The sequence below is a fragment of the Dermacentor silvarum genome, chromosome 3 (genome assembly GCF_013339745.2).
Source record: "Dermacentor silvarum isolate Dsil-2018 chromosome 3, BIME_Dsil_1.4, whole genome shotgun sequence".
Classification (NCBI taxonomy): Eukaryota; Metazoa; Arthropoda; class Arachnida; order Ixodida; family Ixodidae; genus Dermacentor; species Dermacentor silvarum.
The window spans coordinates 171,658,132-171,678,866 of NC_051156.1; the positions used below are offsets into that span (position 1 = coordinate 171,658,132).

Sequence of the window (20,735 nt, forward strand, 5' to 3'; positions counted from 1 at the left end):
TCATCATCATCAGCCTATATTTATGTCCACTGCAGGACGAAGGCCTCTCCCTGCGATCTCCCATTAACCCTGTCTTGCAATAGGTGATTCCAATTTGCGCCTGCGAATTTTCTAACTTCATCACCCCACCTAGTTTTCTGCCGTCCTGGACTGCGTTTCCCGTCTCTTGATATCCATTCTGTAGCTCTAATGGTCCATCGGTTATCCATCCTACGCATTACATGGCCGGCCCAGCTCCATTTTTTCCGCTTAATGTCAACTAAAATATCGGTTATCCCGGTTTGTTCTCAGATCCACACCGCTCTCTTGACTGTATATCTTATCACATGACTATATCTTATCAAAGAAAATAGTAAAACAGATGAAGTTCTCATTTTTAACAGCGGAGCTGTTTCAGCCGGGCCTAATGTGTCCGCTGAATCCAAAAATGTGGGCCGATCCTGGCAGCAGTGCATAAAGGGTCCAAGCTCAATGGCACATACACCTGTGAACTAGCGAAGCTGAGCCTGGATAAGTCTAGCTAAGAATGGTGGGGACTACTTAAACTTAGTCAGTCATCGATAAGCAATTGATAGCCAATCAATAGCTAGTCGATAATCGATCAATAACCAATAAATTCCGTAAACTTCTGTGGGTGACTTGGTAGTGCTTAGCCTAGCCCAAATACGTGGCCAATATCTTGCGATAGAGAATCGAAAGCCAATCAATAGCTAATTGATAATCAATCAATTATAAATCAATTACGGGGAATGCTGGGGATGACTTGGTAGTGCTTAGCCTAGCCCAAAAGCCAGGACTAGCTAGGTGCCTATCAGCTCCGCTGTCTCTTTAGCATTGCGCCGGCAGTGCAAGCTACGCTATTTCTATTTTCCACAGAAACATTGTTTCCGCGTAAGGAAAAATAAATTATACAAAGAACCACTCCTCAAACCATTTCAATGTTACCGCTTTTGCGATTGCACTATTACCAGTGTCGATACTATGCATTATTTTAGCGCTAAGGCCAGTGTTGTGCTTCAATGCATAAAACAGCGTTTTCCTCAAAAAGTTAACTGGAACGCCCATTCATTTCGTCGGACACTTTGAAAATTATCTCGAAACTGGTTAAGTCCTGAGAATTCGTTCCAAGTGGATACGCCTGCGAACTCAGCGGCTATAATTCGTAGATTGAAAGATGTGCCGTAAAATAATTAATAAAAAGTTAATTAGCGTAATTATGTTAATTCTTCAATTAGGCGTTCTGTTTTCTCGTGGAAGTAATGACCGCCTTATCGAGTAGTTTAGATCAAGGATTATTATATAATTGTGCAATCTGCAACAGGCAATTTTTAAAAATTTGGTTCAGCTAAAATGAAACATCCTGTATATTTGCATACTAAATGACATCATAGAACCATATCGTACAAATCAAGGTAAGTGCATGGGCACCAGCGGAAGAATAGCAGCACAGGCAATGGGCCGGATTACTGATGTTACCGTGGGAGAAACAAAGATTTCGGCCTTTTATTGCTTATATACTGCAGCTGATTAAACCTCGAGAACGTGAGGCTGAAAGATACGGTACAATCTGCAAGTAAAAAAAGATTTGTTTTCTCTTACAGGCCGGGCCTGGTCATGCACACGCGGGCCCTAGCTAAGCTTAGTAATGAACGCCCGGGCCCGGGCCGGGCCCGGGCTCAGTACCACGGGCCCGGGTCGGGCCCGGGCTTGGAACCACGGGCCCGGGCCGGGCCCGGGCTGGTCTCGGTCATGTACGCCCGGGCCCGGGCCGGGCTCGGGCTCTGTATTACGGGCCCGGGCTGGGCTCGGGCCTTGTAAAGCGGGCCTGGGCCGGGCTCGGGCCGAAAAATCCGGCCCGTGCAGTGCTCTAATGACGACAACCAGTCGTTTGAACATTGAACCATTATTGCTCCACTGGATTGAAACCTTCCTTACTGCCGGAATTCAGTACGTCGCTGTTTACGGTGCTAACTCACCTGTAGGGAGTGCAAGATCATGCGTGCCTCAGGGATCAAATCTAGGACCCTTCTTATATCTATTTAAATAAAATGATGTACGTAAGAAATCTACTCTTCTCTTTGCATTTTTTTTTTGCTGTCGACTGCGTGATCTGCCGAAATATTTCTTCCGATACTGATACTAGACGTCTCCAAACTGACCTTAATAGCACCTTTAGCTGGTGAAAATGGTGTAATATCGAATTGATCATAGCCAAATGTAAATAAATGAGAGTTTGTCACAGTCAATCCCGCTGTCCTACTTATTCTCTTAACAGTACTTCACTAAATACTGTGTTCGCCCTAATCTAAAATACGCCTAATCAGTGTGGGACCCCGGTCACCCTACACTTAATCAATAAGCCTGAAGCGGCGCAGAATCGCGCAGCTCGCTTTATTATGTCTAACTATCTTCACGCTTCTAGAGTCTGTAAAGGAGTACGTTTATCTAGGTTAATTACTAACAGGGGACCCTGATCACGAGGGAGAAGGAAATTTACAGAATGATAAAATTGGGTGTAAGTGCACACGACAGGCAGTTCCAAATATTGATTGGGAGCTTAGCACTGTCGTTGAAAAGAAAAGTGTACAATCATTACATTCTACCGGTGCTAACATATGGGGCAGAACGTTGGAGGTTAACGAAGAATGTCAAGAACAAGTTAAGGACCGCAGAAAGCGATGGAACAGACAATTTTAGGCCTAACCTTAAGAGACAGGAAGATAGCGGCGTGGATCAGAGAGCAAACGGGGATAGCTGGTATTCTAATTGACACAAAGAGAAAAAAAAAAAAAACGGCAGACCCCACGCCCTGTGGGAATCGATGGGGAGCCTACCAAGTTAACGAAACCCCCATGAGAGCACCAAGACGTAGGCGGCTCTTTCATAACCTACATGACACGCATGCCGTGACATTCATGTTATGAGTGCTCAGGAGTCCCTTTAGCTACGTATAAGAGACATTAAGACGAAAGCTTTATTCATGCTCATGACTGTGAGTTCGACCATCAACCTTTGGCCTTTAGCTTCACTTAGTACCACATCCGATCTCATTCCATTGATTTTATTGCGATAGCAATTATATGGACTTCAAGTGGATTTCTGCCGTCGCCGTGAGGTTCCGTATAAAGTTCAAGGGCGATAAAATCGTAGCCGCGCGCCGTATGTCGCGAGTGAACGCGTGCGGGGGACACGCGCTATCACGGAGAGCGAACGCACGGCGGAGAGCAAACGCAACTTCCGTGGCGTGAAAGGCCGTGGGTGTATGGGAGGAAGGGAGGGAGGGAGAGAGGGGGGTGGGCGACGCTGTGCTGCGGCACCAAATGCGTATCTTGCAACCGGGTGCAAGGGGAGCTGGCCACTCAATCACCCACGCGAAAGGAGGAAAACGGAAAGGCAGCGCGGGAGGAGGAGGGGGGGCAACTTCTACTCTGTCACCAATGCGCTTGTACTTTGCGCCGGTGCGAGCTGTCGCGCGCACCGTATCTTGAAAGCGATCTCCACACGGCTCTGACCTTTGAATGCGCTGTGCATTCGCCGCTCAGTTTCCGTTGAAGCGATAGACCACACGAACCTTCGCTCGCTGCGGCGGCTGCGCTTGCTGCCAGCGTTTTGACAGTGATTGTCTGCGGTCATCGAGTATGATGTATTCATGTGTGCTTGTGCGCGCTGACACCACGCTTCTTAATTCAGTTAGTAAGTGAATGGGTCCAAGTTTATGCAGCCGATAAAACTACTATCCCTACTCCGAATAGCTCTCTACTAATTTGCTATCGCAATTGATGCTGCGCCTTTCGGGCGAAACTGCGACATAATTTTTTTTAACAGTGGAGTTGTTTAAGCCGGCCGTAATGTGTGCCGCCTGCCACTGCGTTGCCTAGCAATCACCTCGCGGAGCGTGGCGCGCTATGCTCAGGAGAGAGAAAGAGAAAATGAGAGCAAGCGAGGGAGAAAAACAAATTGTAGCAGCACCAACGAGGCAACGTGCAGAGGTGCTGCCGACGCCATCCGCGCTTCTCCGTTTCCCCGCCTTAGCGCCGAACGCTCGCGGTGTCCGTGACTGCAGCAGGCGCCTCTGGCGGCTGCTCGGCCGAGCTCCTACCAGCTGCGCGCTACTGCGCATGCGCCGTGACGTCATCCCAGCGTGTCGTCTGCTGCGCGCCGCCCGTGCACGGTGCATAGTTTTCGCCCTACTTCCCCTACGTGTGCTCGGACTGCAAGTGCTTCGCGAGGTGTTCCCCGCTGCTACGGACCACGAGGAAATGCTTATACACTTCGTATAACTTAGCATCGCTTCGTATAGCCAGGACCAGCTAGGAACCGATCAGCTCCTCTGTGTCTTTAGCCGTGCGCCACTAGTGCAAGCAACCCCGATTTTTTTTACTACCTGAATTTCTTTAAGGTGCATCTAAATGTAGCTGCACGGGGGTGTTTGCATTACGACTTCCTCGAAATGCGGCCGCCATGGCTGGAAGCTGAACCTGTGACCTCTTGCTACGCAGCAGAGCGCCATAGCCACTGAGCCACCTGCCATAAAAATCATATTTGAGAAAAAAAAACATGTTCTAGGCAAAACACATGTGCTCATTTATTGGCATTCTGTTGACAATGTCCACGAACGCAGACGCCGATCAAGCTCCTAACCTGCAAAAAGAAAAGAGAAACAATCAAACATATAATTTTTGTTCATCCCTCAAAGAGCTCCCCAAATGGGAACTGACCAAGACGGGACGTATAAATGCGTTGTATAGCAAATAAAACATCTTCACCCCCCCCCCCCCCTGATACATCCTGCTTTTCTTTGAATCTAAGGACAACGATCATTTATTGGAAGTTCTTGTGTGAGCAAAGTGCAACAGTGTTTTCTTTATATATATATATATATATATATATATATATATATATATTGTAGTGAAGAAGATGCAGCTACAGCGCGCGACGTTGCCTCCTTCCTGCTTCGTCGATTCATCCTACGTCATGGGCCACCCCAGGAGTTGCTCAGTGACAGCGGACGGGTCTTCCTCTCCGAAGTAGTCGAAGCTGTTCTCAAAGAGTGCCACGTTGTTCATCGCACAACAACGGCGTACCATCCTCAAACCAATGGACTCACGGAACGATTCAACCATACGCTCGGTTACATGCTCTCAATGTACGTCTCCTCCGACCACACGAACTGGGACGCCATTCTGCCCTTCGTCACCTACGCGTACAATACCGCTAAGCAGAGCACTACTGGTTTTTCGCCATATTTCTTATTGTACGGCCGGCACCCATCGCACACCATCGACACAATGCTACCATACCGGTCCGACGCATCTGAATGTGCGCCCATTTCTGATACGGTGAGACATGCCGAAGAGTGCCGCGACCTAGCCTGGACCTTTACCTCCACTGACCAAGAGCGCCAGGAGAACACTCGCGGTGACACCACCTCTGCGCCCACCTTTCTTCCTGGAGCGCTTGTGTGGCTATCAGTTCCTTCCGCTTCACCTGGTCTGTCTTCCAAGTTCATGCCCAAGTATGAAGGTCCCTACCGCATCGTCGAGCGTGCATCACCCGTCAACTATGTGATTGAGCCCGTTGAACCATCTTGGGACATGCGCCGTCGCGGACGCGACATTGTCAACATCAAGCGCCTCAAACCGTACTATGATCCACTATAACAGTGACGAACTGTTAGCTCGCCGGACGGCTCCCTTTTTCGTCCCTGGTGTAATTGTAGTGAAGAAGAGGGACGATGCAGTGGGGCATCCTTACCAGCGCTGTCTAGTGGGTCAGTCTCTCCAGCGCATCGCTCGGACTACGCCGCTCGCGCTCGCGGTTCCTTGAACTGATCCAACGGTTGGCCCTAACGCCTGTGTGCAATAAACGCCTTTACAATACACACACATATATATATATATATATATATATATATATATATATATAAAGTGCAGAATTTGTCAATGCTCGTGCTGGCGCTTGTGTTGCGATGTCCTTTTCTTCAACCTGGTCTCGGTAGCTTTGCTGCTTGTCCATTATGAACATCCACCAATTCGCCCTAGTTTCCCTACTATTGCTATTACTAAAACAACGTTACGCTTATTTTATTAAAACACTTTGCGTATTACTACTATAGAGGCAACGGCAGAGTTCCCACATAATCCACCTTACTGCGAATGTCGACGTTTATGCGATTAGCATTTGAAGCGGTGTAGCGGGACACCATATTGCCACTGCAGAGACGCTTCAAGTATGAGGCGTGTATTCAGCCGGACTCCTCTATCGCGTTGACGCTGCGCCATCCAGAACCGTCGCTACAAAGTCCGCGCCATGCACGTGTTTAAATACTAGAGAGTTTTAGATACGGGGACGCAAGCACCTTGCGTAACCATGAAACAAAGGCTGCTGCACTGCACACACGCAGAACCCAATGCGTGCTGAGTTCTTGGGGGCCGGCTCGAAAGAAACATCGCTGCCTCAAAGAGGCCTCGTTACTACAGCTGCGGTACATTTGTGAGCGAGGATTTCAGGGTGGCCAACTGGGACGAGGGTAGACGAGAGTAGCCAAGACATGCTTTCAGTAAACAATAGGTGTTGAACACGCCAACGCCATCACCGTCGTATTCTTCTATCTCTCGGCAGGATTCCTCTTACGGAAAGTGAAGGCGACGAACTACCGATCCCTATGAATTTGTTCAAAGTGCACTTCCGCAGCGAACATGTTGCACCGGACGCCAAAATTTATATCAGTGTGGATTGCTTCCACTCGGCATTAGTCGCTAGCTATGCATGAGCACATTGTTTTCTTCCTGTCAACTGAGGCCCCTGACCATGTAAACGAACTACCTTTCCGCAAAAAGTACTTCTTTTATTTGTCATTTTATGGTTAGATATATGGTTTAGGAATTACAAACGCGACATGCATAACTTTGTAGCTATGTGAGACTACATGTTGACTGAGCTGAAAGCGAATGTGGCTTGGGTTTGAGGTAGCAAAACAATAAGGGTTTGTCTTCTCTACGGAACCGCAGACCAACACAAGCTCCAGAGGGCCCCAACGCTTAAGTACCCTTATCTAAAACGCTCTAGTGTTTTAATATATATATATATATATATATATATATATATATATATATGACGTTCGTTCCCTCCCACCTCCAGCAGAGGAAGTTTAAATGATGTTTGTCGTTTAAGAGCCACACATACCTATTGGCACATAACCAGTGGCCGAATGGTCACCAAAGAGGTTCATTGAAGAGCGTCACATACACAATGACACAAGTTGGTCCTACGTCAGGCTTCGAACTGGGCTCCCTCAGCATAACCGCCAAATTCTCTACTGATCAGACCATAGACTACCCAGTGACACAAGAAGGCGGGGAAGTGGTTGGAGACATCGACATAGAAACAGGCAGACAGGTAGAAAGATAGATATTCTAATAATGCTAATCGCAATAAAGTAGTGAAGTTCGTTTCAAAAACGCCCGAAATTAGTCCAATGCAATGCCCCGTGGGACTGATTGCATGAGAAATGTTCCACATGAGTTGCTTCGATTTTCTTCTTATAACAAGCATTTAAATGAATCTCGAAGCCCTTTATTTGTCAATATTGTGCAAGTATGCGATGTGTACCTGTGCCAGTCTGCTGTAACATTTATGAAATATCATTGTTGCCTTAATACAAACAGTAGATTGCAAGCTAATAACATAGTCATGATGCTGGAGAAAAACGCGAAATGCTACACACATTCAGCCTTAGGGCCTGAAAGCGAATCATGGCCTTACTCCTGGGTCTGCAGAGCGAACCTGATCCAGCGGCATTCGCCAGTACGTAGTCGAACCATCGCAACTTACCCTTCTGTGCAAGTGGCACGGAGTTCCGTCTTTTTCCATTTCGTAGCGCTCATTGTCTTTTTGGTTGTCGCACGTGAACCTACAATTTAAAACCGGGGGAACCTGCAAAAAGGAGAGAACCCGAAATTCGGTGCAAGAATAGTTACGGCATAATTAATGCACCTTCAAGCGTCACCAGTGGTGCCGTATAACGACCGCAGCGATAGCTACGTGCCGCCTATCAAGGCAAAACAATGCATTCGTGCGTGCGTGCGTGCGTGCGTGCGTGTGTGTCCGTGCGTGCGTGCGTGCGTGTGTGTGTGTGTGCGTGCGTGCGTGTGTGTGTGTGTGCGTGTGTGTGTGTGTGTGTGTCCGTGCGTGCGTGTGTGTGTGTGTGTGTGTGTGTGCGTGTGTGTGTGTGTGTGTGTCCGTGCGTGCGTGCGTGTGTGTGTGTGTGTGCGTGTGTGTGTGCGTGTGTATGTGTGTGTGTGTGTGTGTGTGTGTCCGTGCGTGCGTGCGTGCGTGTGTGTGTGTGTGTGTGTGTGTGTGTGCGTGCGTGCGTGCGTGCGTGTGTGTGTGTGCGTGTGTGTGTGTGTGTGTCCGTGCGTGCGTGCGTGCGTGTGTGTGTGTGTGTGTGTGTGCGTGCGTGTGTGTGTGCGTGTGTGTGTGTGTGTGTGTCCGTGCGTGCGTGCGTGCGTGTGTGTGTGTGTGTCCGTGCGTGCGTGCGTGCGTGCGTGTGTGTGTGTGTGCGTGCGTGTGTGTGTGCGTGCGTCCGTGCGTGTGTGTGTGTGTGTGTGTGTGTGTGTGTGTGTGCGTGCGTGTGTGTGTGTGTGTGTGTGTGTGTGTGCGTGCGTGCGTGCGCGTGTGTGTGTGTGTTTGTGTGTGTGTGCGTGCGTCCGTGCGTGCGTGCGGGCGCGTGTGTGTGTGTGTGTGTGTGTGTGTGTGTGTGTGTGTGTGTGTGTGTGTGTGTGTGTGTGTGTGTGATTCTGGTATTAAACGCAGAGCGCAGTCGTAACTCCGGCGGTCCGGAGCTGCTCTAGACCGCCGCCAGTTACAAATTCGCTCCTCGAAGAGGCAGTACGTGTGTTGAGTGAGCTCCTGAACAACGCGTTGCAATGTGGTGAACGCGGTTTAAACCCTGGATGCGGCACCTCAAGGAGTTGCAACGTATTGTTAACGCATTTCGCTCGCATTTACCGGTATGTCGCCACTGCATGTTTTTTGTACAAATAACTCTTGCATGTGGCGTCAACAACAATAATATCTGCTTAGCCAGACGCGCTCTCTCCTGTGTGCAGATCTGGCTTGAATTTTTCTGACAGCGTTGGGCTTTGTCTCCTGTAGTGTACGTGCTACAACTGATTGAACATACATTACTAACTGCTAGTTAACGTCTACACAGTCCTACCAAAGTGACTGAACGTTTTCTGCAGCCGCTGTTAAGAGATTTGAATCAGGTCTACAAGTATAGCATACGTGAAACAGCCCAGAAACGATACCTACTACCTTAGTAAACTATTCCCCAAATGCCGAGAAAGCTGCAAATTTTGTCTCATTGTTGGAAGGACAACAGGAATGTATAGATATACAAAGTGTTGAACTCTACTTATAACATTCGAAATTATTTTCCTGAAGTATAACTCCCAGCACGCCATAGTCACACTGGCTGACGAAGTAACTCTCTGAGTAATGCCTCATTTTTCGCAAAGCCTGTCAATGTTAACTCAACTCATATGTGGCAGTATTGGTCTCGCAGCCTGCTCCTGAGAGGAGTAACAATTTTTATGTTGATCCTGCTCTTTTGCAAATCGCTTCATCTGCCGCTCAAGCTGCGGGGCCTAGGAGTGCCACGCAAGAAAGTTGGTGCGTATTTGTGCAGTTTTTGTGAAAACTTCGAAAACAGGCGGAACGATAATTGTTAGCATGGCTCTAATATACCGTACAGGGTGTTGCTGTTTAGACTACTAATTTTGGTAAAAAGCCATGAGCGTAGAGAACGTGGCGTTTTTCCAGATAGGTTCTTCGGTGACGCGGAGGTACTTTGTCGCTAAAGCAACAACACCGGAAGACTGATTAACAGAAATATTATTGAGCTTCTTTTTATTAGAGCCTTGGACATAGTTGTTTTAATGGAAAATTTCGAGGCACTCGCATTTTAATACAATCATATTTTCGCACGTAATTCGACATTCTTTGAGAATTCTCGCGCTTAACCCATGTAATATAGAAACTGAGCGCGCACCAGAGCTACGTCATCATCATCATTATCATCATTTATTGACCCTAAAGGCTCCTGTTGGGGTATTACATAAGGGGGGAGCATACATAAGTAAATGGAACGCAGAAACAGTCAGTTCGAATTAACTAATAAAATAAACACAAAATTCGCTGGATACAGCGGGTAGAATACCATGACCTTCAAACACAAAAAATGCAGTTACAACAAACTCAATGTGTGTATCTAAATACGTTAAACATCACGACTCAAAGCGTTAGCCTAAGTCGAAACTTGTAAGGGTTATGTTCGATTACTACGTGGTCAGGTAAACCATTCCACTCCTCAAGAGCTATCGGCAAGAAGGAGTTATTGAATGATTTATTTGAGCCGTGAAGACGTTGAAGTGTGAGGGAAACTACGGCGTGAAGTGCCATTTGGTTGCGAAAGAACCGAGTCGCCTAAATATGGGAAATTATAATACAGCTTTCAAAATAGACAGACATAGGCCGGAAATTTTTCGGCGATATTCCAATGGAAAGTTGTCGAGGAATGATTTTATATTTCTAACAGTTAGCCGATAGTCCTACAGGGAAGTAATTAATCGGACTGCGCGGTTCTGGACGGCTTCAAGTAGGTCAACATGGAACGCCTGGTGGAGGTTCCACATTGCCGATGCGAATTTCAGTTTAGTATTGGACAAATGCATCGTAGGTCCGTTCACGGATCACAGGGGGTGACTGATGAGAGGGATCGTCTTACGAATACAAGCGATTTATTAGTTGTAGCAGTCAGACGAAAACGCCCTGTGACGATGTGTGTGATGAAGTTTGAATGAAGGCATGTAGTGGCAAATACTGATACAGCACGTAACGGCAAATTATTGCCATGCAAAACGTGCCTTATCTCCAGCGACAGGCCGCGACGTTCACTTTCAAACTACGTCACGCTTTTCGTCACGGGATGTTCCCGTCTGATATATGAAAAGGCGGGGACCGCCTTTACTACACTCGCGGTGCATTCGGTTTCAATATTACCAGGATTGAGCGTTGAAATTTGGGGATACATTTCAGTGATGATGCCTTCAGGTAACATACCAGGGTTTATCGGGCAGTTTCCTGCTCCAATGTTTACGTACTACGTGAGGCATACGGTAGAAAGGATGTTCCACATCCGCTGCCATGGCCGTTGGCTGTGGCGCTGGCTAACACTTCCAAAGGCCCATATAATGCTCAAGAAACTCGATGGAAAAACGGCACAACGGTAGCCCAATGCGCAATGCGAGGACGTGGGTTAGCTGCCAGTGGTCTTTTCATTTCACTTCATTCATTTATCATTTCTGCATTCCAAATGATAATTTACCCTATGTTTTCCTCGGTGTCATTGTCTGTTGCCTTTATATGATTCTGGCTAACCAAAATCGGGTCCCTCGGTTCTCCTTCTTCTCATCATTAAACGGCGAGGGTCTCCAATCCGGCAGCTTTCCCCGACTCCGCAGAAAAACGGAGCCGTGTCAACTCGAAACAAGCTAGGAAAAGTGACGTGAACGTGGTATGGCGGAATGTTGTCGTGCGTAAATCAAAATTGTCACTAATACTCGAGGTGGGAGCATTCAACTTATAACTAAGGTAGTACTCCCGAATTTCCGGTCGTGGTGTGTGCGAAAGCGTGAGCCTGATATTGTCCCGTTTGATTCACTGAAAGAGTAATCTAGAAGGTCGACATGTTTAGATACGGGAAGGTTAAAAAAGAGTGTGTGTATGTGTCCAGTGGGTATTGAATCCCATCGCAAAAGGCTTCTTTGTCTTGCCAATATGCTGTTCATTGTAGATAGTATATTCGAGAAGTTCGACCACATTTGCGTGTGTCAGAGGCAAAGTTTTCTCTAATTTGAACGGAGAAATGGGTCGCGGTGTTGATTGCTTTCTGTGTAGTTCTCAGTGTCGTGACTCATCGCTGCTGCCCACGTGGTCTTTCCACCTTTACACGTCTACCTACGTGTACAACCTTTCCCATTTCAACGCCTTACAAAAAGAACACGGTCTGTAGTACGATTGACTCGGACGAAGGCTGGTCGACTGGACGTACCGTTCGTAAAATAGTTATTTTGTTGTTAAACCTGTGAATAAACCTGTCGTCATTTTATTTATTTATTTATATTGTAAAGTCTGCAAACATACTAGCGAAAATAGCAGCGTCACGCCGAAACTTCGGCACTGCAATATTATAAATCTTTGAGTTATTACTGCCAGCTTATCGCAGCTTATTTTCGCCATACAGCGTTTAATTCTGCTAGCTACTTTTCCTCACAAATCTCCAGCTAGCCTGTGATAACTTTATTCTGCATGGAATCCTTTTTCAAAAAGGCAACACTACATGACGGAACACAAGTTTATCTCGCCTTCTCACTTACCGGTGGTTGTAACCTGCAAGGCGGTCCTTTCGTTTGTATCTGTGATGGCGATGGTTTCTGCAGAGATGCTTGCCCCGTCAAACGTCGTTGCATTTCCGACATTTGTTTGAGAAATTTTTTCAAATTTGTAGGCTTCGCAGGACCTCCAGTATTGTTCTTAGTCGCTGACATCTTCTCAACCGGCGTAATTGTAGTAGTGGACGAGACGACGTCCGTGACATTGAAGATCCGACCATCAGGAGCCCTCATAAGTGTTGTCATTGTGGTAGTGGTATTTTTCCGCTCTAAAAGTGGTTGCAGACCCGAAAAAACTGCTCTCGCGTTCGCAAGGGCCTGTTGACCACAATTATGACCCTTAACAGATGAAGCTTTGGGTATCGATTTTCTGACAATGGTGTTGCTGGCTAGAGCAGGTTCTCCCGTGAAGGAAGGAAGCACTACTCTCGAAATTCCCGCACTTGGACTCGTCCCATGCACTCCACCCAGGATCCTCAACAAAAGGCTTTGCGTTAACACTGTCGGGAAAGCATTGCTTCTTGCTGTTGCATCGCGCTGTGTGTCAGGGACTCTTATCGAAGTCTTTCCACTGGCCGGCGCTAACGGAATTTGGATAGTTTTATTTTCCGTAGTCGACGTTGCTATTTGAATTTCGCCTTCGCCGTCGTGCCGAGGCCTCGCCTGCTTCAACGTTACATGGCTTGTAGTTGCCGCGTCGATCGTTATTGCAGTTGTAGGCCTCACTTTGATTACCGTACTGCGCGTTCGAGAAAGCGTGTCAGAAATTGAATTTCCGGCGCTTTTCTGTGAACATAAGCAATTGTTTTTGGACGGTTTCTCAAGAGATGATTGCTTTGTCAAGGTATCTGACTCTCCTGCTTGGTTTCGTGGCCCCTCTTCTGCTTCGGCTTTAGTATTTGATGTCGCTGGGACCTTTCTAGGTGTCTTTGCTGCAGGCCTGCGAATTATTACCTGTTTCCCCTTCGACTCTTTGCCCAGCGAGACGCTCCCCACTGCTGAAGATATGCTATGGCTACCCGAAGGTGATAGCATCTTCGGAAGGTCTCCAGCTGGCATCCGTTTAGTTGGTACTGAAGGAACGGCGGCTCCATCAACTCTTGCAACGTAGTTTACAACCTTTTTCGTGGTGTGGGAAGCTCTACCTGGTGTTACCACTCCGCTTGTTGGTACAGATGGCTTTCGATGAACGCTGCCAGGTTCATAAATGCTTGATTGCTTAGGTGGTAATGCTATATGTGGTACGTTCTCTTGGTTTGCGTTGAGGTGAGTATTTACTGTTGTTTTGTTTACTTCAACTGATTGCGAACTTGTGGAAAGTGTTTTAACCGTTATTCCTGTAGGCGGGGGTACCTTTTTCGGCATCTTTGCTGCAGGCCTGTGGGTTGCTCCTAGGTTTGCCGTGGCAGCAGTACCCGTACCTGCTGCTCTAATTGTTCTACCGAAATCATAAGTTGCTTCCTTTTGAAGAAGGTCTCCAGATGGCTTCGGTTTTGTTGGCATAGACGGAACGACTGCTCCATGTACACTTGTAACATTGGTCACTACTTTTTCCGTGGTGTGTGAAACTCCACCTGATCTTACCACTCCGCTTGTTGGTACAGATGGCTTTCGTGGCACATTGCCAGGTTCGGAAATGCTTGATTGCTTAGGTGGTAATGCTATACGTGGCACGCTGCTTTGCCTTGTGTTACGATGAGTATTTAATGTTGTCTTGTTTATTTGAACTGACTGTGAAATTCTGGAAATTGTTTTCGCTGTTGTCGCTGTACTCGCGGGTACCTTTTTGGGTATCTCAGCTGCAGACCTGTGAGTTGCTACTGGTTTCACCTTGGTAGCAGTACCCGCCTGCACAGTACCCGCTGCCGTAACCGTTCTACTCAAATCAGCCGTTGCTTGTTTCTGAGGAAGGCCTCCAGATGGCTTCGGTTTTGTTGGCACAGAGGGAACGACTGCTCCATGTACTCTTGTAACATTGCTCGCTACTTTTTTCGTGGTGTGTGAAACTGCACCTGATCTTACCACTCCGCTTGATGGTACAGATGGCTTTGGTAGCACCGTGCCAGGTTCAGAAATGCTTGATTGTTTAGGTGGTAATGCTATACGTGGCACGCTGCTTTGCCTTGCGTTGAGGTGAGTATTGAATGTTGTCTTGTTTACTTGAACTGATTGCGAAATTCTGGAAATTGTTTTCGCTGTTGTCTCTGTACTCGCGGGTGCCTTTTTGGGTATCTCAGCTGCAGACCTGTGAGTTGCTACTGGTTTCACCTTGGTAGCAGTACCCGCTGCCGTAACCGTTCTACTCAAATCAGCCGTTGCTTGTTTCTGAGGAAGGCCTCCAGATGGCTTCGGTTTTGTTGGCACAGAGGGAACGACTGCTCCATGTACTCTTGTAACATTGGTCACTACTTTTTCCGTGGTGTGTGAAACTGCACCTGATCTTACCACTCCGCTTGTTGGTACAGATGGCTTTTGTGGCACAGTGCCAGGTTCAGAAATGCTTGATTGCTTATGTGGTAATGCTATACGTGGCACGCTGCTTTGCTTTGCGTTGAGGTGAGTATTTAATGTTGTCTTGTTTACTTGAACTGATTGCGAAATTCTGGAAATTGTTTTCGCTGTTGTCGCTGTACTCGCGGGTACCTTTTTGGGTATCTCAGCTGCAGACCTGTGAGTCGCTACTGGTTTCACCTTGGTAGCAGTACCCGCCTGCACAGTACCCGCTGCCGTAACCGTTCTACTCAAATCAGCCGTTGCTTGTTTCTGAGGAAGGCCTCCAGATGGCTTCGGTTTTGTTGGCACAGAGGGAACGACTGCTCCATGTACTCTTGTAACATTGCTCGCTACTTTTTCCGTGGTGTGTGAAACTGCACCTGATCTTACCACTCCGCTTGATGGTACAGATGGCTTTTGTGGCACAGTGCCAGGTTCAGAAATGCTTGATTGCTTATGTGGTAATGCTATACGTGGCACGCTGCTTTGCTTTGCGTTGAGGTGAGTATTTAATGTTGTCTTGTTAACTTGAACTGATTGCGAAATTCTGGAAATTGTTTTCGCTGTTCTCGCTGTACTCGCGGGTACCTTTTTGGGTATCTCAGCTGCAGACCTGTGAGTTGCTACTGGTTTCACCTTGGTAGCAGTACCCGCCTGCACAGTACCCGCTGCCGTAACCGTTCTACTAAAATCAGCCGTTGCTTGCTTCTGAGGAAGGCCTCCAGATGGCTTCGGTTTTGTTGGCACAGAAGGAACGACTGCTCCATGTACTCTTGTAACATTGGTCACTACTTTTTCCATGGTGTGTGAAACTGCACCTGATCTTACCACTCCGCTTGTTGGTGCAGATGGCTTTTGTGGCACAGTGCCAGGTTCAGAAATGCTTGATTGCTTATGTGGTAATGCTATACGTGGCACGCTGTTTTGCCTTGCGTTGAGGTGAGTATTTAATGTTGTCTTGTTTACTTCAACTGATTGCGAAATTCTGGAAATTGTTTTCGCTGTACTCGCGGGTACCTTTTTGGGTATCTTAGCTGCAGACCTGTGAGTTGCTACTGGTTTCACCTTGGTAGCAGTACCCGCCTGCACAGTACCCGCTGCCGTAACCGTTCTACTAAAATCAGCAGTTGCTTGCTTCTGAGGAAGGCCTCCAGATGGCTTCGGTTTTGTTGGCACAGAAGGAACGACTGCTCCATCTACTCTTGTAACGTTGGTCACTACTTTTTCCGTGGTGTTCGAAGGTCCATTTGACGTTATCGCCCCACTAGTTGGACCAGACAGCTGTTGTGGCGCAGTGCCAGGTTCAGAAACGTTTGATTGCTTAGGTGGTAAGGCTCCATGTGGTTCATTTCTTTTCCCCCAGTTAAGAGGACTATTTACCGTTGTCTTGTTCATTTGAACTGATTGGGAACTTCTGGAATATGTTTTCACCATCCTGGCTGTACTCTCGTGCACCTTTTTAGGTATCACTGCTGCAGTCACAGGAGTTGCTATTGGCTTCGTCCAGGTATCATCCCCGTCAGCACGGTGCGCCCTGCTCCAACTGTTCCATGTAAATCAGAAGATGATCGATTCTGCGGAAGTCCTCCAGCTGCCTTTGGTTTAGTTGCGACTGGAGGGATGGTGGCTCTATGTACTCTTGTAGCATTGGTAACTACATTTTTCGTGGTGTGTGAAGCTCCGCCGGACGTTACCGTCCCACTTGTCGCAACAGATGATTTTTGTGGTACAGTACCATGTTCAGAAATGCTTGATTGCTTAGGTTGTAAGGTTCCACGTGGCACGCTGCTTTGCCTTGCGTTGAGGTGAGTATTTAATGTTGTCTTGTTTACTTGAACTGATTGCGAAATTCTGGAAATTGTTTTCGCTGTTGTCGCTGTACTCTCGGGTACCTTTTTGGTTATCACAGCTGCAGACCTGTGAGTTGCTACTGGTTTCGCCTTGGTATCAGTACCCGCCTGCACAGTACCCGCTGCCGTAACCGTTCTACCAAAATCAGCCGTTGCTTGCTTCTGAGGAAGGCCTCCAGATGGCTTCGGTTTTGTTGGCACAGAGGGAACGACTGCTCCATGTACTCTTGTAACATTGGTCACTACTTTTTCCGTGGTGTGTGAAACTGCACCTGATGTTACCACTCCGCTTGTTGGTACAGATGGCTTTTGTGGCACAGTGCCAGGTTCAGAAATGCTTGATTGCTTAGGTGGTAATGCTATACGTGGCACGCTGCTTTGCCTTGCGTTGAGGTGAGTATTTAATGTTGTCTTGGTTACTTGAACTGATTGCGAACTTGTGGAAAGTGTTTTCAACGTTGTCCCAGAAGGCGCGGGTACCTTTTTCTGTATCTCTGCTGCAGGGCTGTGAGTGGCTACTGTTTTCGCCTTGGTAGCAGCACCTGCCTGCACGGTACCCGCTGCTCTAACCATTCTATTTAAATCAGAATATGATTGCTTATGCAGAAGGCCTCGAGCTGGCTTCGGTTTTGTTGGCACGGAAGGAACCGTGGTTCCATTTACTCTTGTAACATTGGTTACTAATTTTTCCGTGGTGTGCGAAGCTCCACCTGATGTCATCGCTCCGTTTGTTGGCACAGATACATTTTGTGGCACAGTGCCCGGTTCAGAAATGCTTGATTGCTTTGTTGGTAAGGTTCCACGCGGTTGGATTCTTTGGCTAATGTTAATAGGACCATTAACCTTTGTGTTGTTCACTTGAACTGATTGCGAAATTCTGGAAGTTGTTTCCACCGTTGTCGCTGCGCTCGCGTGGACCTTTTTGGGTATCTCTGTTGCAGACGTGTGCGTTGATACTGGTTTGGCCTTGGTATCAGTACCCGCCTGCACAATACCCGCTGCTCTAATCGTTCTAATAAAATCAGAAGTTAATTGCTTATACGGAAGGCCTCCAGGCGACTTCTTTTTTGTCGGTACGGAAGGAACGGCGGATCCAAGTATTCTTGTAACATTGGTCACTACTTTTTCCGAGGTGTGCGAAGCTTCATCTAATATTACCGCCCCACTTTTTGGAACAGGCGGCTTTTGTGGCGCCGTGCGAGGTTCAGGAGCACTTGATTGTTTAGGTGGTAAGGCTCCACGGGGTTCACTTCTTTTGCGCCTGTTAAGAGGACCATTTGCCGTTGTCGTGTTTATTCGAACTGATTTGGAACTTCTGGAAATTGTTTTCACCATTGCTGCTGTAGTCGTGGGTACTTTTTTCATTATCTCGGCAATAGGTATTTGAGTTACTGGCTTTGTCTTGGTATAATAAGTACGTGGCTGCACAATACCCGCTGCTTTAACTGTTCTATTACCATTAGAAGGTGATTGCTTTTGCGGAAGTCCTTCAGTTGACTTTGGTTTAGTTGCTACTGGATGAACGGTGCCTCCATATGCTCTGCTAACATTGGTTACTACAGTTTTCGTTGTGCGTGAAGCTCTACCGGATGTTGGCACTGAACGCGTTGCTGAAGACGGCTTTTGTGGCAGAGTGCCACGTTCAGAAATGGTTGTTTGCTTAGGTGTTAGGGTTCCACCTGGTTCGCTTCTTTGGCCTCTGTTAAATGGACTATTCTTCGTTGTCTTGTTTATGTGAAATGATTGCGAACTTCTGGCAATTGTGTTCACTGTTCTCGCGGTAGTCGCTGGTACCTTTTTGGGTTTCTCTGCTATGGGCCTGTGAGAAGAAGATGATGAGACTGGTTTCCTCTTGGTGTTAGCACCCGGCTGCACAGTACCTGCTGCTGTGAGCGTTCTATTAAAATCAGAATGTGATTGCTTCGGCGGAAGTGCTCCAGCTGGTTTCTGTTTTGTTGCTACAGAAGGAACGGTGGCTTCATTTACTCTTGTAACATTGGTTACTACTTTTTCCGTGGTGTGCGAAGTTACACCTGGCGTTACTACCCTCATTGTTGGTACATATGGCTTTTGTGGCACAGTGCCTGGTTCAAAAACACCTGATTTCTTAGGTGGTAAGGCTCCACGTCGTTCGCTTCCTTGGCCTGTGTTGACAGGCCTATTCATCGTTGTCTTGTTTATTTGGACTGAGTGTGAACGTCTGGAAAGTGTTGTCACTGTACTCGCTGCAGCCGTGGGTACCTCTTTCGGCATCTCTGCTGTAAGCCCGTGAGTTGCTACTAGTTTCGCCTTAGTATTTGTAGCAGGCTGCACAGTACCCGCTGCTCTAACCGTTCTATTATAATAAGAAGGCAGTTGCCTATGCGGTAGGCCTCCCGTTTGCATCGGCTTTGTTGGCACAGATGGAAAATCGCCTCTATGTACTCTTTTAACATTGGTTACTACTGTTTTCGTGGTGCGCGAAGCGCCACCTGATGTTACCATTCCCCTTGTTGGCACAGATGGCGTTCGTGGCATGGTGCCAGGTTCAGAAGTGCTTGATTGCTTAGGCTTTAATTCAATACGTGGTACGCTGATTTGGCTTGCGTTGAAGTGAGTATTCACTGTTGTCTTGTTTACTTTAACTGATTGCGAACTTCTGGAAAGTGTTTTGACCGTTGTCCCTGTAGGCGCGGATACCTTTTTCGGTATCTCTGCAGCAGGCCTCTGAGTCGTTACTGGTTTCGTATTGGCATAAGTACCACGCTGGACAGTACCCGCTGCTCTAACTGTTTTATTAAAATTAGAAGGTGATTGATTCTGCAGAAGTCCTTCAGCTGACTTTGGTTTAGTTGCTACTGTAGGAACGACGCCTCCATGTACTCTTGTAACATTGGTTACTACTGTTTTCGTTGCGCGTGAAGCTATACCGGATGTTACCACTGGACGCGTTGCTGAAGACGTCTTTTGTGGCAGAGCGCCACGTTCAGAAATGCTTGTTTGCTCAGGCGGTAGGGTTCCATAGGATTCGCTTCTTCGGCCTCTGTTGAGCGGACTATTCATCGTTGTCTTGTTTATTTGAAATGATTGTGAACTTTTGGAAAGTGTTGTCATTGTTGTTGCTGTAGTTACGCGTTTCTTTTTGGGTATTTCTGCCGCAGGCACCCGAGTTGCTACTGGTTTCGTCTTGGAATCAATACCCGGCTGCACAGTACCCACTGTTGTGACCGTTCTGTTAAAATCAGAAGGCGCTTGCTTCTGCGTAAGGCCTCCAGCTGGCTTTGATTTAATTGGTATTGAGGGAATTGCGGCTCCATGTACTCTTGTAACATTAGTTACTAATTTTTCCGTGGTGTGGGAAGCTACACCTGATGTTATCACTCCGCTTGATTGCTTAGGTGGTAAGGTTCCACGTGGTTCGCTTCCTTGGCCTGTGTTAACAGGACTATTGACCATTCTGTTTATTTGAACTGATTGCGAACTTTTGGAAATTGTTTCACCGTTCTCGCTGTAGTCGCTGGTACCTTTTCGGATTTGTCTGCTTTGGGCCTGTGAATTGCTACTGGTTTCCTCTTGGTATTAGTACCCGACTGCACAGTACCTGTTGCTATAGCTATTCTATTAAAATCAGAAGGTGATTGCTTCTGCGTAAGGCCTCCAGCTGGCTTCGATTTGGTTGGTATTGAAGGAAGAGCGGCTCCATGTACTCTTGTAACATTGGTTAATACTTTTTCAGTGGTTTGCGAAGCTCTAACTGATGTTGGCACTTGACTTCTTTGTACAGACTGCTTTTGTGGCACGGTGCCAGGTTCGGAAACGCTTGACTGATTTGGTGGCATGCTACGCGTGGTTCGCTTCTTTGACCTCTTTTGAGAGGACTATATTCTATTCTCTTGTTTATTTGAACTGATTTTGAACTTCTGGAAAGTGTTTTCATCGTTGTCCCTGTCGTAGCAGT

At 47.3% G+C, this 20,735-nt stretch overlaps 1 protein-coding gene across 2 annotated transcripts in view; it reads right to left on the reverse strand.

The window, feature by feature from the left end:
• Positions 1 to 4,560: 4,560 nt before the first annotated feature.
• LOC119446092 (uncharacterized) overlaps positions 4,561 to 20,735 on the reverse strand; it is a 32,695-nt gene continuing 16,520 nt past the window's right edge. Inside the window, exons 1-3 of one of the 2 annotated variants that reach the window (XM_037710437.2) lie at positions 12,441 to 12,843; positions 7,834 to 7,935; positions 4,561 to 4,641 (exon numbers count right to left, since the gene is read on the reverse strand). In XM_037710437.2, the coding sequence (XP_037566365.2) occupies positions 4,582 to 4,641; positions 7,834 to 7,935; positions 12,441 to 12,701 (423 nt within the window). In that variant the 5' untranslated portion in view covers positions 12,702 to 12,843 and the 3' untranslated portion in view covers positions 4,561 to 4,581. Of the gene's footprint in view, positions 4,642 to 7,833; positions 7,936 to 12,440; positions 12,844 to 20,735 lie in introns of those variants that run through there. The other variant, XM_037710439.2, reaches the window with a different exon arrangement.